At 39.1% G+C, this 14,180-nt stretch overlaps 3 protein-coding genes across 8 annotated transcripts in view; 2 read left to right on the top strand and 1 right to left on the bottom strand.

The window, feature by feature from the left end:
- Positions 1-3,852, top strand: part of brd4 (bromodomain containing 4) — a 31,657-nt gene extending 27,805 nt beyond the window's left edge. For both annotated transcript variants that reach the window (XM_056400497.1, XM_056400496.1), the window contains exons 18-19: positions 783-1,089; positions 1,283-3,852. In XM_056400497.1, the coding sequence (XP_056256472.1) occupies positions 783-1,089; positions 1,283-1,351 (376 nt within the window). In that variant the 3' untranslated portion in view covers positions 1,352-3,852. The remainder of the gene's footprint in view (positions 1-782; positions 1,090-1,282) is intronic.
- A 1,352-nt stretch (positions 3,853-5,204) lies between these two features.
- lpar2a (lysophosphatidic acid receptor 2a) lies at positions 5,205-10,204 on the top strand. Of its 2 annotated transcripts, none has more exons than XM_056401014.1 (5): positions 5,205-5,797; positions 6,652-6,860; positions 7,853-8,605; positions 9,264-9,571; positions 10,029-10,204. In XM_056401014.1, exons 3-4 carry the CDS (start codon positions 7,855-7,857, stop codon positions 9,566-9,568), a joined length of 1,056 nt encoding a protein of 351 aa, XP_056256989.1. In that variant the 5' UTR covers positions 5,205-5,797; positions 6,652-6,860; positions 7,853-7,854; the 3' UTR covers positions 9,569-9,571; positions 10,029-10,204. The 2 variants fall into 2 exon arrangements, with proteins under 2 accessions (XP_056256989.1, XP_056256988.1); XM_056401013.1 differs by having other exon boundaries at positions 5,218-5,797; positions 9,264-9,550.
- Positions 10,205-10,409: 205 nt separating this feature from the next.
- Positions 10,410-14,180, bottom strand: part of pbx4 (pre-B-cell leukemia transcription factor 4) — a 28,930-nt gene continuing 25,159 nt past the window's right edge. For all 4 annotated transcript variants that reach the window (XM_056401011.1, XM_056401012.1, XM_056401009.1 and 1 more), the window contains one exon: positions 10,410-13,955. In XM_056401011.1, the coding sequence (XP_056256986.1) occupies positions 13,866-13,955 (90 nt within the window). In that variant the 3' untranslated portion in view covers positions 10,410-13,865. The remainder of the gene's footprint in view (positions 13,956-14,180) is intronic.

Raw genomic sequence — 14,180 nt, forward strand, 5'->3', positions numbered from 1 at the left:
AGGGGTTGTTTCGCATGTCAAAATTCAAACCTGGAAAGATTATAATAGATTATATGCATCAGTTGGTAGAGTGTTAATGTCAGGCCTATAAGTCAGTACATATGGGTGTCTACTCTTCCTTAAGCCATTGCATATTTACAGAGCAGTTTTAATAATGTCTGAAACTAACAAGTCCTTGTTATTTAACAACTCGTTCAGTAGGCTACAGATGTTCAAGACACTATAATCACTAAACATCTTAATAATGAACCTCATGTACAGATTACAAAGCTTTCAATCCTTTTATTTCAGAAATTAAAACATACATTTTAAAGTTAAAGGAGTGTTGGCCACCAGATATTTTACCTGTGTTAAGCTAGTGTAAGTGTTTCCATGTGTTGTAACTGAGACATCATAGGCTTACTTTAGCTGGATAAAACAAAACTCAGTTCTATGATTCAATAAACAATAGTGAAAATAGTGAGAGATAAAGTTTAGCTCATCAGTGTTGGATCTTTTGCTTTTAACATATCCCAAATTTAGAAACCAGTTAGCTGTAGCAGCCAGTTACCTTTAGCTAAAAAACGTCTGTACAGATCTTTAGGCTTTTTGTATAGCCTTACACTTGACCTTGTTGTTGGCTCGTAGTTTATATTTAGCTCATCCATTTTTCCGTGTGAGACACCCAGGATGGCACCAGATGTAGCTTAAAGGATATCTCTTACTCAGACATGAAACCCCACGGCTATGTGAAAAGTATTTGATTTCACCTGGTGTGAATTATTGGCCTGAATGTTTTCCAGAGGTCGGGATGAAGAGGACGTCATGGAGCCAAGCAGAAGGGTGCACGAGGAGCCACGCAGACGTCTGGAACAGCAGCACATCCAAGTCCCTTCACAACAACAGCAGCAGCAACAGCAGCAACAGCAGCAGCAGCAGCAGCAGCAGCAGCAGCAACAGCAGCAGCAGCAGCAGCAGGAGCCCCAGCCGACTACCATTCAGCAGCCTCCTCAACCCCCCACACCGCCGCAGCCCACCACACAAAACCCACTAGACCAACAGAGGGAGCTAGCACGCCGCCGAGAGCAGGAGAGGAGGAGGCGAGAAGCGGTGAGATGACTGTTTAGCATTTAGTTTAATATGATGTTAATTTCTATTTAATAGAATATTATAATGGAATGGAATAGCAGTAATAATTGTAATTATATTTGTAGGTGTAGGAGCGATTTTCAAGAAATTAAAAGCACACTCTCAGGAGAAATGAATGCAAAGGAAATACTAAGTTGTTCTTTTCTCTCTCCAGATGGCAGCAACTATTGACATGAATTTCCAAAGTGACTTAATGGCTATCTTTGAGGAGAACCTGTTTTGAGGAGAGGAGCAACTGAAACGTAACTGCAAAAACAAACAAAAAAAAAAAAAACACATGAAAAAAAAGAAAAAAAAAACTTGGATGATGTACACTTCCTCTAAAGTGAGATTTGGTGACCACGCACCACAGAGGGACATGGACTGTATGTAGATATGAGAGGCGCTCGGAGACTTGAGTACAAACGCTGGACGAGGAGGACACAGCTCACTTTGCCCCTGTGGACGGAACACACACAACACATGGGGATAGTCTCATTGTTTTGGATGTAATTTCCTGCGAATTTGGCTTCGTCTGCCTGATATCTCGCAACATGAGCGAAAGGACCCCTGTTGGCACAGTTGCCTTTTTCGCACTTGTTTCTAACGGTGTGCATGGGCGCAACAATAATTGCAAGAGTAAAGACATCCCAATAACTATGAAAATGCTCTGATAATGTACTGACACACTGCGCAGAGGCGTTTTGAAACTGCCAGATGTCTGAGGTGATGAAGAGGACTGGTCTTTTATGTTCTGTTTTGTTTTTGTTTGTTGTAAGTGAACACATGAAATGGTTGGGGGGGCGGGCAACTTCCATACTGTAAATCATGTATATTTCTCAGCAGAGAAGGTACACTTTGCCTTACACCTCTTTCCTAAACAGACCATTATGTTCTGTGGCCTGCACACATGGATAAACCAATAACATTTACAACCAGGAGTAGGAGCAGCGCAGATCTTTTTCATCATCTAGTATCTACTGTAAAGAAGTATTTTCTTATACTACAATAACTGTTTATTTTGGATCTTTTTTTCCTCTCTTTGAATCTTCACACCAACACACTCCGCCACTTATGTCTATGCCAAACAACCCATTAACTTTTATGCTCAATTACTTGTCCTAAAATATGATAGGTAGCTAGTGAAAAAACCCTGAATATATGCATTATCATAGTTCCAGCAAGTATTTTATCAAAGACTGAATCAGTTGAAGTTTTCATCCTGCCTTGTATTTTTAATTTAAAGCCACAACAGGAAATCGTTAGCAGAAGAGTGGAAAGGTCCAGCCGTCTCTGAGCTTTAGTTGGAATATAATTTCACTACAAGTGTTGCACCATTCTTTGTATTTTTACACTTTTAGACATAATGTTGGAAATGTTCATATCATTGGCCTGTTCACAACAGTCACACTACTGGATCAGTTAAGAAGTGAGAAGATGAGGAGACCCTTGCTGTTCCCCCTGTGTGTGCTCTGGTCTTACCAAAAGGTTTTGATCAAATATCAACAAGCAGAGTGTTCAAAGCAGGGAGAGGACAGTCAGGGGAATAAGACAAACACTTACCACCTTTCTCTCCCTGAGGTTAGTAAAAATAGTCGAAGGGATCTGCAGGAGCTCCTAGTAAATTTTTGCGTCAAATAGTCACCACGGGCACACTGTCGACAATACAAAATAAAAAGACAAACAATTACAAAAATTACGAATCAGAAAATGCTGAAAAAACAGTTTTGATTTCTATCTTTGTTCTTGTTCGATAATAGTGGATGTGAGTTATAATTCTGTTTTTGGAGACATTGTTTGGACTGGGGATGGGTTGAAATCTGAATGCATCTCGTCCTCGCCACTTGTCTCTTATGGTGTTTTTCTCCAGTGCCTGTATTGTATTGCAATTCTCGTTGGGTTATATTACACTTTGAGGGGGTTTAGAAAGGGGTGAGTCGGGAATGGGAGGTGTAATATTTGAATGGGGAGGGAGATTTTTGAAAGAGTTTGAGTAAAAAAATAAATAAAAAAAGGAAAAGACAGCATTTTATATTTTACCCGTTGTCAATATTCGGGTTTTAAATTTAGTTTTAGCTGGACTTCTATGAGTGTACACACCTGACAACTACTTTCTCATTTTGTTCAATCAGCAGATTTTAGGTAGATATGTTTCAGCGTTGCCACACTAGCATTTGAGTCTGGTCTGTGAGTGTGACTGTGTAAATTTGGACGGCTGTGTGACTGTGTGTGTTTTTGTTTTTGTTAAAAAGTTTTTTAAGTGTGTGGTGCAAGGAGGCATGTTCCACAGTGTAGATATGCATTCTATTGAAGGGAGGCGAAGAAACATAAACAGTACTTCAGGAGAATTTGTTTTTGTGCTTAAGTCACCTTTTTAATTTCTATGAAGTCCACCATATATGAATATATAATTTTTATTATTAGACTGGTTTTGAAAGGGTAAAAAAAACAAAAAAAACAACCTTCATTCCTTTTTAGCCTTTTTTTTTTTTTTCACAGTAATTGTCGGACATAATGTGCCATGAGTTCTACAGAGAATGTGCTGACCCGCAGCTCAGCCCAGAGTTTGCTTTATTCAGGTATTTTATTTTGTGTTACATGTGTTCTGTTTTGGAGGTTTTGTTCAAACATTTTCCTCGATTATCGTTTGGTATGTGAGTGGTCTATCGAGGTCTCCGATTAAGTCTGTTATGATCATTGAATAAACTCATCTCTTTTATAGAAAATAAAAAAAAATAAACAAAAGTTTGTCTCTTTTAGTCTTTTTAGTCAGTTCAATAACTAATGCACTTTTTTGGCCTTTAAGCTTTTAAGTTTGACACTTGAACTGTTAGTCAAAATAATAATAATGGAACAACATTGTGGTAGGCTGAGTCTCAGTGGATATTAGATACTCAAAAAAATTATGGTTAATTTTGTTGTTTAGCATAGTCTTCATATTCAATGCAACACATTTCAACAAATAGCCGAGACTAAATGTTTTTCCCACCTTTATATAGATAACAGAAAAGAATATGAGAAATTGACTCCTCTTGGGGTTATTTTATTTTGAAGGTATTAGTCGGAGGTGTTGGTATGGCATTACGTTTCACTTTACTGCAAAGTCCCAAACTGCAACACTAAATAACACAGCGTTATTACAGTATGTTACTGTCGAATTGAACATGCCAATATGAGTGTGATTATTAGAAATAACATTATTGGTAATAAATAGTTAAGAGCTGTTGATTTAAAAAAAAAAAAAAAAAAAAAAAAAGAAGAAGTTGAACCTGTCAGTGTTGTTCATACCAGAGTCAAGGCAGATATTATTGCAACAGCAACTAAGAAAAATTTGCCCGATGCAACAGTTCTACGAGCGCCTAGTTCAATAAGCAAAACCAGATTATGATTTGTTTGTTTATTTCATAATTTGTTTGGCAACGCCAACACAAATAGTTCCGCAACTGGACTGTTGCTAAACAACACAAACATTTTCCTGACCTGCACAGTGCACACTGACTTGCTACTTTTTCTACACGTTACCTCAGTTGTGCACCGAAGCATCCCGGCTTCTTCCCTTCATCCTCTTCTGACGACCATATATCGTTTAATTAAAATTTTATTTCTGGAAATATATTCATCTTTGTTAAGTTTGTTGTAATCTTAGATAAACGACGACTGTTCATTTAACGCTGATTAACGGTTAATAAAACACCTGTGAAGCGGAGTGATACATGTAGTTAAAAGTCCCACTGCTGTTGTACTCTATATCAGCACTCATGGAATGTCTCTCGTCCAATCAAATTACTTGGTCGGAACTAACTGTTGTATAAATACTGATAAAGTCGAAACAACTGCAAATCCTTGTGTAAATGTTTGGCCTGAGTTCTGTCAGAGGTGTTTAGTGTCCTCTAGTGGTCACAGTAAGAAACTACGATACATTAAATTTGTCAAGGTAGCGTCAATAGAGATATGAAGCATACCACCACTTCCGGTAATTGCAAGATAATGTGCTCAAACAATAATAACTAGACTAAAACCCTACTGCAAATATTAAAAATAATACTTTAAATTGATGCATAATATTCAGTTCATGGTATAAGCACGTAGCTGACTGTGATCATTAACAGCATGAGTTTCGATGACAGTTATCCAAACACTGTGTTAGCCCTGAATTAAATATAGTGTTGTAGTTTCCCATTTTGACCACTGGAGGCCAGTGATTCTATAGATCGGAGTTGAGTTCAAATGTAGCTTTTTTTTTCTTCAAAGCTCTCCTCAGTACTAAGTTGATACAGGTTAAGATTATGGCAAACTGTTTAAAAAAGAATAGTGAATGTAATGCCGTGGATACCTGCCATTGAGTGGTTGATGTTAAGTGACGATGTGGAAATCGCCATCCAGTTATTTGTCGGCTCTCCAAGCTAGCTAAGCTGCTCCGGGGCTCCTGCTAGTGGTTAGTACTTGCTGCCACCATAAACACGGTAATATTTAAGCGTAAAAGGTAAAATATACATAATAATCGTTATAATATCTGTAGTACTCGGGTTTGGAAATCATTTCATACTGTTCGCCTCTGTCGGTACTTTATTCCGATTCTTCTCCGGAAGTGGTAGTGTTGTGCTATGGCTGCACTGACGCGAGTTTGACGAATTTAACCCTGCAGTTCCTCGGTGTGACCACTAGATGACAACACAATACATTCACGGAGGTAACGTTCATAGGAATTACATTCATTCATGCATTAATTCTGTTTGAACTTTGATTACAAAGTACACATTTATGATACAGATACTGTTAACAGCTACATGAACAATAACCTTTTGAATACCTAATTAGAATATCAATAATCAGTATTATTTTCTGTCCCATCCCCGATGAAGAATGTGGAGCTGTAGACTCTATTTGTTCTCTATCTTGTTCTTTCTGTTACTTTGTTTCTGATTGCTTCGTTTAGTTATTTTATTTTGACAAACACCAACCATTAGTACGCTTGAGTTTGGTTGTTAGAACCAAATCAAGTGCAGTGTTGCAGTTCATCATTGTGATCACTGGAGGTTAGCGAACACCATGTAACTGTAACTAATTTACAACACTTCCGGCAAATACTTTCAAAATAGGAAAAACCGAAAGATGCAACATTCTGTCTAACGCTATTATGCTTGGTCATTCAGATAGGCTACTAACTATAGACCACTGTGACTACAACTCTTCTCATTGATACCTCTAAAATAATTACAGTTATCTGTGTCAATATGTGGTTTATTCTGACTGAAAATGTAGAATTGAATCACTCAGTCAAAAGTCGCGTTTTGCTTTTTATGTCATGCTGCCTTCAGGGGTTCCACCTAAATTACGCATGAGTCTTTGGGAGCAAGGTGTTTCTTTTCGCTTTTCATAGCTAACTTCAAAAAAGTATTAAAAACATACTTTGAGCCGAAAGCTATATGAGCAACACCTCAGTTTTTGCTAAGATTCGTACGAGGTCCTTTAAAGAAAAATCTCCCTCTTAGATGCCCAGAATGACTGAAACCGAGTGTGTGCATGTTTTTTCCGATATTTCAGGCTGTAGGTGGAGCCAACACCGCTACCTGTCCGTCGGCAGCAGCTGATCTGAGTGAAAATGATTCACACTGGCGTCTTCCTGAAGCCGCGTCGCTGTATGGAGGGACACCGGTGACAGCAGCTCGAAGACTTTGTGTTTCGTCAAATGGTAACCAGGACCACCGGTTTCATATCAGACCCGTCTGGATGGAGGAGACCCTGAGACTATTGTAGGTTTGATATAATTAACGTTTTCTTTGCATAAAGTCGAAATGAAAATCTCCATGAGTTTCAATTTAACAGAAGTTTCAATTTAACAGATGAGAGCTATTTTTTATCAATTGCACACATCTCACTGCAAGTTTAGCTCTTTATATCAATAAAAATGTGTCTCTAATTTTTAAATATTGTCCCAGAAAGAAGGGGAAACTTGTGTTGAAATGTTTCATTGTCGTTTTTGTGTCCTAAATATTAGTAAGCCTAATATATATATATATATATATATATATATATATATATATATATATATATATATAATATATATATATATATATATATATATATATATATATATAGTGTAGATCGATGATTCCAGAGGGCTGCTGTTTTATATCACTGTAATCATGGCGCCTTTGGGTTTGGGACTATTGGTTGGACAAAACGAGCAATTTGAAGACATCACCTATGTCTTTTTATTCTGGCGTTTTATAGCAAAAAATAATTCAAATGAACGCAAGTTTATTCGAATTATTTTTCCCACTTGCTTCATTGTCAGATCATCACTAGCACAGTGGTAACCTTTACAGTAATACATCTGTCACAAAACACCTATAATAAACTGAATTTATCTTCTTCTCCACCTTGGAGGATTATCTGTACAGATATCTTGATCACACTGACAACCTCTGTGTTGAATGTAGTTAGTGTAGACATCAAGTCTGCTGACACACAAATTCCACAGTTCAGTATATATAATATTGTAGGGACACATAGCTAAAATGAGAGCCTGGGAATGTCTTATATATATGTCTTATATTATAGCATTCAGTTTGTAAAAGCATAATATTTGAGTGACATGGATGAAACAATAGAGTTATGAATACTTAATATGTACTGAATGGAAATCCTTCTATTGAACAAATACAGTATTGTACATTGCTTGTTGTGGCACCTCTTGTTGATGACAGGTAAATATACTGAACTTCCTGTTTTGTGTCCGCAGTCATGGCCATGGAGAGCAGTGTGACGAATACCTGCAACTACAACAGTAATGTCACCTTCTTTTACAACTCGGTGGGTAAAAAAGTCAGTGTAACATGGACGGCGCGGGACTTTGTGGTTATTGGACTGGGCTTGACTGTGTGTCTCATCGTAGTCCTGGCCAACCTGATGGTGATGGTGGCCATCTTCATGAACCGCCGCTTCCACTTTCCTATCTACTATCTCCTGGGCAACATGGCTGCAGCAGACCTGTTTGCCGGTATTGCCTATGCCAACCTGATGTTGAACACGGGCCCCTGGACCAGGACTCTCACTAAGGAGCAGTGGTACATCCGCGGGGCTCTGATTGACATCAGCCTGACAGCCTCTGTGGCCAACCTGCTTGCTGTCGCCGTAGAGCGCCACCAGACCATTCTCACCATGCAGCTGCACAGCACGATGCCCAAGCGTCGAGTGGTGCTGCTGATAGTTTGCATCTGGGCTGTGAGCATCATCATGGGCCTGGTGCCCTCCAAGTTTTGGAACTGCGAGTGCAATCTGTCAGACTGCTCCACTGTCGCTCCTCTCTACAGCCGCCAATTCCTCATCTTCTGGGCAGTCCTAAACTTGCTCACTTTCTTCATAATGGTGGCCATGTACACTCGTATCTTTATCTATGTAAGATACAGGAGCCAGAACGTGTCTCAGCATACCTCTGAGATACAGCAGAGACAGACTGTTATCAACCTGATGAAAACTATTTCCATGGTTCTGGGTAAGAAGTCCAGCACAGACGCACTGAAAACACAAACATCTAGACTGTATGTACTAAATATTAGGGGCAACCTTTTCTTGTTTTGCAGGCATTTTTTTTTTTTTGCACAATTCACATTTAATTTTTACCACATCATAAAAAATGTATCTCCTTTACATTTTCTCAAAAAGTCAAGTTTAATGGATTTGACTTGAACTCAACTCTCCACCATGTCATATGATGTGAAACTGAATTGTGTTCCATTTGTTACCTTACTTCAAGTGCTTTGATGTGCATTGGCCTCTCTCTCTCTCTCATCAGAGAGCTGGGGCTGCTTGCTTCCTGTAGTCTTTCACTTCCCCCACAAACTTGTTTTACAGCCTTAGTCTTGTTTGTCTCTCAGACCTTGTCTGAGTGCTGCTGGTGGATTAATTTCAGAGGTTGCTAGGAATGTCCAGTGTGTCACAGTGAAATTGAAATCATATTTCTCTTCATAATCCACTCCTTTGATTACTCAGGTGACTCATCTCCGAGAGGAACTTAACCTTAATACCAAGCAGTCAAACTGCAAACACTAGCCAACATAGCTGCCCTTTGAGACCGGTGTCATATTACATCGGATTTGAGTTTATTGTTGTTGATTCATTCCTGTCTTCATTGATGAACCACATCTCTGCAGGCGCCTTTGTAATCTGCTGGACCCCTGGCCTCATCATTCTCTTACTGGACGGGCTTTTGGGTAAAGACAGCCACGCCAACGACTATGAGAAGTTCTGTTTGGTGATAGCTGAGTGCAACTCTCTGGTCAACCCCATCATCTATTCCCTGCGAGACGACGAGATGCGGAGGACATTCAAGCGGATCCTGTGCTGTCTATGCTGGAGAGGTGTCACTCAGCAGAGGGAGCCTCCACCTGTAGAGATTGACTCACCTTTAACAGAGACATTCTCGGTTGCTTTTAGTCAGGCAAGATACAACCTGTGAAATGTAAACATTACACTCCCAAAGCAACATTAATTCCATTTAAAACAGTACCTTTTATCTAGGTTAACATGAAACAAAGTCTTCTATTATGCCCGTTGTTTTTTTTGGCTTCTCACATTTCCTTTGTGAGTCATGCTGGTTTACATTTACTGCACTGATGCACATGCTGATTTCTAATGTAACCTATCAGATTGGAAGTAAAATATAAAGTTCTCTCATACCTGTGGCAAGAAGTAACCAGGAGATTCCTCCTAGATTTCTTTGTTTCGGTTTGTTAATCCTGGAGCAAAGACTACTTTTTCTTGTAAAAGTGTCTAAGGGGAACACAGTGCATTGAATTATTAGATGTCAGATGTTTTTTAGAGTCAGTCAGCAAATGGGTCTGTAAATGAATTGTCTGACTCTTTCTTGAAATTATATTTCTTTGTTGCATGCTCAATAAATTATGTTTTCTTCATAGGAAACACATGGCTGTGTCCAGAAGTCAGAAGATCAGGCCTTGTGTATGCCTCAGGACACCAACAGTAAAGAAGACAGCTGGACAATGCCTGGGGTATGATGGCTGGAGGCCTGCAGTATGGGGGGAAAAAAAACAGATTTTACTGTCATCTAACCAGGATAAATTGTGTAAAATTCTCTCTTTTGTTTTGGGATTTTTTGCTGGACATCAGTAACTTCCGCTAAACTACCTCTCTTCCATGTTTCCAACACAAAATATATAAAGATGGATCAATTAAAAAGCTGAAAAGGATTTAATCCATGTTGGACAAATGCTGTCATTTCTCAGGATAGTGTTTTCCATATTTTCCATGAGGCTGACAGATTCACATATTAATCATCGGATGGTGCAATCTCTCCTTTTATTACATTTGACTATCACAAGAGCATTTGTGACAAATTATAAAATGAAACACTCCTAAAATCTGAAATCAAATACTGAAAAAAATCACACTAAATCATTTTATTAATTTTCTAATAAGAACACTACAATTTGTCATATTCTTCCTTTTGTTTTACTCTTTCTAGAACAATTCTAAAGTTGAGGTATAAAAGGAGTTCATACAGACTCACAAGTCTGAAAACAGTGGGGGTTATATACAAGAGAAATGGAAAGACAGAGGTAGAGAGAGGGGTAAATACAAGGGAAAGAGGGGAGATACAAATATACTAATAAAAACAAAGAAATCAAAAAGGTTTAAAGAGACATTTGATGCTGTGGAAGTCATTTAGTCACTTGCAGAATCCAAACAAGATTTAAATGATCAACCATAGAAAATAAAATTAAGTTCTGTATTTTAGAATTGCGGTTGCAACATTACAGGGCACCACATAATGTGGGACACCACATAATGACGTCTATGCATTTAGGCATAGGTGTTTTTGCTGTCGTGCACGATGACTGGAGCATAGCGCACACCATGCACTTAAATGTGAAAGTCTGGCTCTCTTCCTGTTTCAGTGTAGCCGTTAGCCAAATTAATTTCAGATTAGTTTTACACAAAACGGGCAACATCTGCACCATTACATTTAGCTGTCAAGGTGTGATAAATTTAAAGGTCTAAGAGCTTGAATTTAATAGCCATCTATGTAATTTAGTCAGATTAAAAACTTTTTGCCACTCTGTATAACTGATATCATGGAATAATTTGAGCAGCATTAAAACAAGATTTAGGATTAAATTAGGCACAAAAGTGGGTGAATATTTGGAAAAGTGACTGTATAACTGAGGGAGTGTGGGAAATGGTGGTAGAATCAGATGAGAAAGGTGTCCAGGGATTAGCATGGCAAAATATACCAAATAATGTTCATTGCAGAACCTCAATTGATACAATTCTTTCCACAGCACCAAATGTTACACCTCTAAACCATACATTGCCACCCGGTTATGTAACAAAAGACCTAAATAATATTCAAAATTGATACAGAGTTATCATGAATTCTGTGGCACAAAGGCCAAATAAAACTGGCATCTCAACCAAACATCGAAGTTTATAAAAGAAAAAAAAAAATACTGAAACATTACACAAACTGTACAGTGACATCCATTACAACAGGTAGAAAAAGGGGGGGGGCATGATAATTTGGTGTGGCGATAACGTTATTCATAAGATACAGTCGTATGAACTGCGATGAGTAACAAAACAAGTAATTAAATGTGGGATATCACATGTGACCAGCTTACAAGCTCAAGTTTTGTTCTGTAACATATGGTTCAACAAAGTCTTGACTGACACTTAAATATTCATAAGGCTTTACCTTACTATCAAAATGCTTTGTTATTCACATAACAGTTAATGTATAAAATAGTTCCAAAGAATGAAAATCCCCAAAAACGCTGCAGGTTTGTCTTAAACACAAGTTAATTGTTTTACTACACCCAGTGCTGCCTCTTTTTTTGGTAACAGAGGAGAGAGAGAAGCCCTTGCCCAATTGGCCATAGAAATAAAATCAAAAATAGTTGTGGTTTTACCAGAAGATATTAAAAGATGGGTAAAGGGGAGAGCATAAATTCTATGCTCACAATCAAATTACAGGTCTGATATGACAGTCCTCACTCCACCCACCCTCCCATGAAGCCCCACAACAAAAACCCCAAAAATGAAATCAACTTGAGGCATGACAACACCACACAAGAGAGACACAGATACAAATATAATTCCCTCCTCGCCTCGAACTGAAAAGGTGGCTGTGCACCAACTTTAGAGAGACACAGAGTAGCATTATTACATTGCTGAACGTGGTATTTTTGGTTTTGGTACAACAGAAGGTTGTAGCGTGTTGCCTTGGGCTCACGAGCTTAAACGTTTCAAGATGGGGAGGAGATCTCAGTGGAACCCCACCTGGTGTTGTCATTGGCTGGTGGAAGCACCCAGTCTCTATAATGCTTACAAAGGTCAGAGGGCACCAGCCAGTTTGACTAAGACATCCCAAGAAGACTGTACACACGCCCACACAGAGACACACATCATAGCAATACATGATGCACTTTTTCCTTTTTGGTCTGACTGTAATAATTATACCCTTTATTTTTTTGTTAATAAAAACAAAGCTAAAAACTCGGAAGGTTAAACGAAAACAATAATATCACGCCTAGAAGTCCTACATGCATGGAAGACAGTCACGTTTCTAAATTCATGTCACGTTTGTCCCAATAACACATCAATGCCCCACAATCTTTCCACCCTTCTCCTAACGTCATTTAGATGCTTTATTGAGCTCATTTTTGGTGGTGGCTGGTGCATTCTTGGTGAAACAGCATTAGAAAATAGCCTACAATCAAATAAACTAGTGGACAGAAAGCAAGAAGTAAAGTCTACAAGCCATCTACCAGCACCCTCTATTGGTTAGCAACAAAAAGGGCTATTAGTTACATCCACTCAACCAAAGAAATTCTCCTCTCTCTGCCCTTTCATCCTCTCCTCGCCAGCCCTATTATCACCTGTCCTGCCTGGTCTAGAACAGTGATCCCCTTAACTACCTTTTTACAGGTAGAGACACCCATAACAAGGATGCTAACTTTTGTGCTTGACACATCTTTTATGTCAGCTCACTATGAAAACGACTGAAAAGTTGTAGGGTGTGTGTTTATGGAAGGGGGTTGCATGCACCTTTGCGCATGTCTCAATTATTCACTTTGAAATCTCCAACAGAATGAAATATCAAGCTGTAAGGACCGGAAGATACAACAACGTCTTGTGTAGAGTTGGCAGAGGGTGGTCTCGGAGGAACAGATGTGTTGACAACTACTGGGGCAGCACTTTGGTACGAGCAAGGTGAGCAGAGCTCCCTGGTGATCTGTATCAACAGTTTGGCTGTCAAATGCCAAGGCTTCAAGAGATACAGGCAATCACACACAGTTTTCCAAAGCAAAGGGTTGAGTGCAGAGGTCAACAGCACATGGACAAGCTGTGTGAGTACTGTGTGAAGTTAACGTGCATATACACATAATGTACAGACATCATGATCATCTACACAGCTGGGTCAGTGGTTTTCAAAAAGTCCTTGATAGTAAAGATGTTTTCTATCTGTCTCAGTATCAGTGAGCTCCATCCTCCTTTCATTCTGAGTTATGGAGCTTCGAGCATTGAAGTGGAGCTTTGGGGTGGAGGGAGAACTCCTCCTAACTAGTGTTCGGCTGTCCTGTGTTCCAGCACAGTGTGTGTTTATGAAATGCAAATACAGCCTTGTGTGGCTGTCAGGTTGAGAGACAAGGGTATATTGAAGAATGGGGACAGAGGATGGTAGTCAGAGCAGACCACAGTGGGAATGAAGTGATGGCAGCGAGAGAGCCACCGGATCAGTTGGAGGTGTCGGAGTGGACGCTGCCAGGAGGACCGGGAGGGGAGGTGACCGAGGGGGGGTTGGTGGTGTCCTGCCAGCTGTTAGCCTGCAAACAGTCAGGGAAGAGAATAGAGCATGAAGAGGGAGTTTCATAATTAATAGTCAAAATCAACTACATTTTTTGTTGATTTCTAACCAAATGATGCAACCTCAATATAGCTTACTGATTTGTGGACAAAATACTATTCATTCTCAGAATTACTCATCTCATACAACATGAGAGCAGCTTCCTGAATGACTGAAATAAACTCTGACTGGCCTACTAAATGGT

This window comes from Seriola aureovittata, chromosome 17 (assembly GCF_021018895.1).
Source record: "Seriola aureovittata isolate HTS-2021-v1 ecotype China chromosome 17, ASM2101889v1, whole genome shotgun sequence".
Taxonomy (NCBI): domain Eukaryota; kingdom Metazoa; phylum Chordata; class Actinopteri; order Carangiformes; family Carangidae; genus Seriola; species Seriola aureovittata.

Coding starts and splice junctions, on each gene's coding strand:
- lpar2a (XM_056401013.1), top strand. CDS start 7,855: ATGGCCATGGAGAGCAGTGTGACGAATACCTGCAACTACAACAGTAAT. Junction 8,606..9,263: donor AACTATTTCCATGGTTCTGG/GTAAGAAGTCCA, acceptor ACATCTCTGCAG/GCGCCTTTGTAATCTGCTGG. Junction 9,551..10,028: donor TCTCGGTTGCTTTTAGTCAG/GCAAGATACAAC, acceptor TTTTCTTCATAG/GAAACACATGGCTGTGTCCA.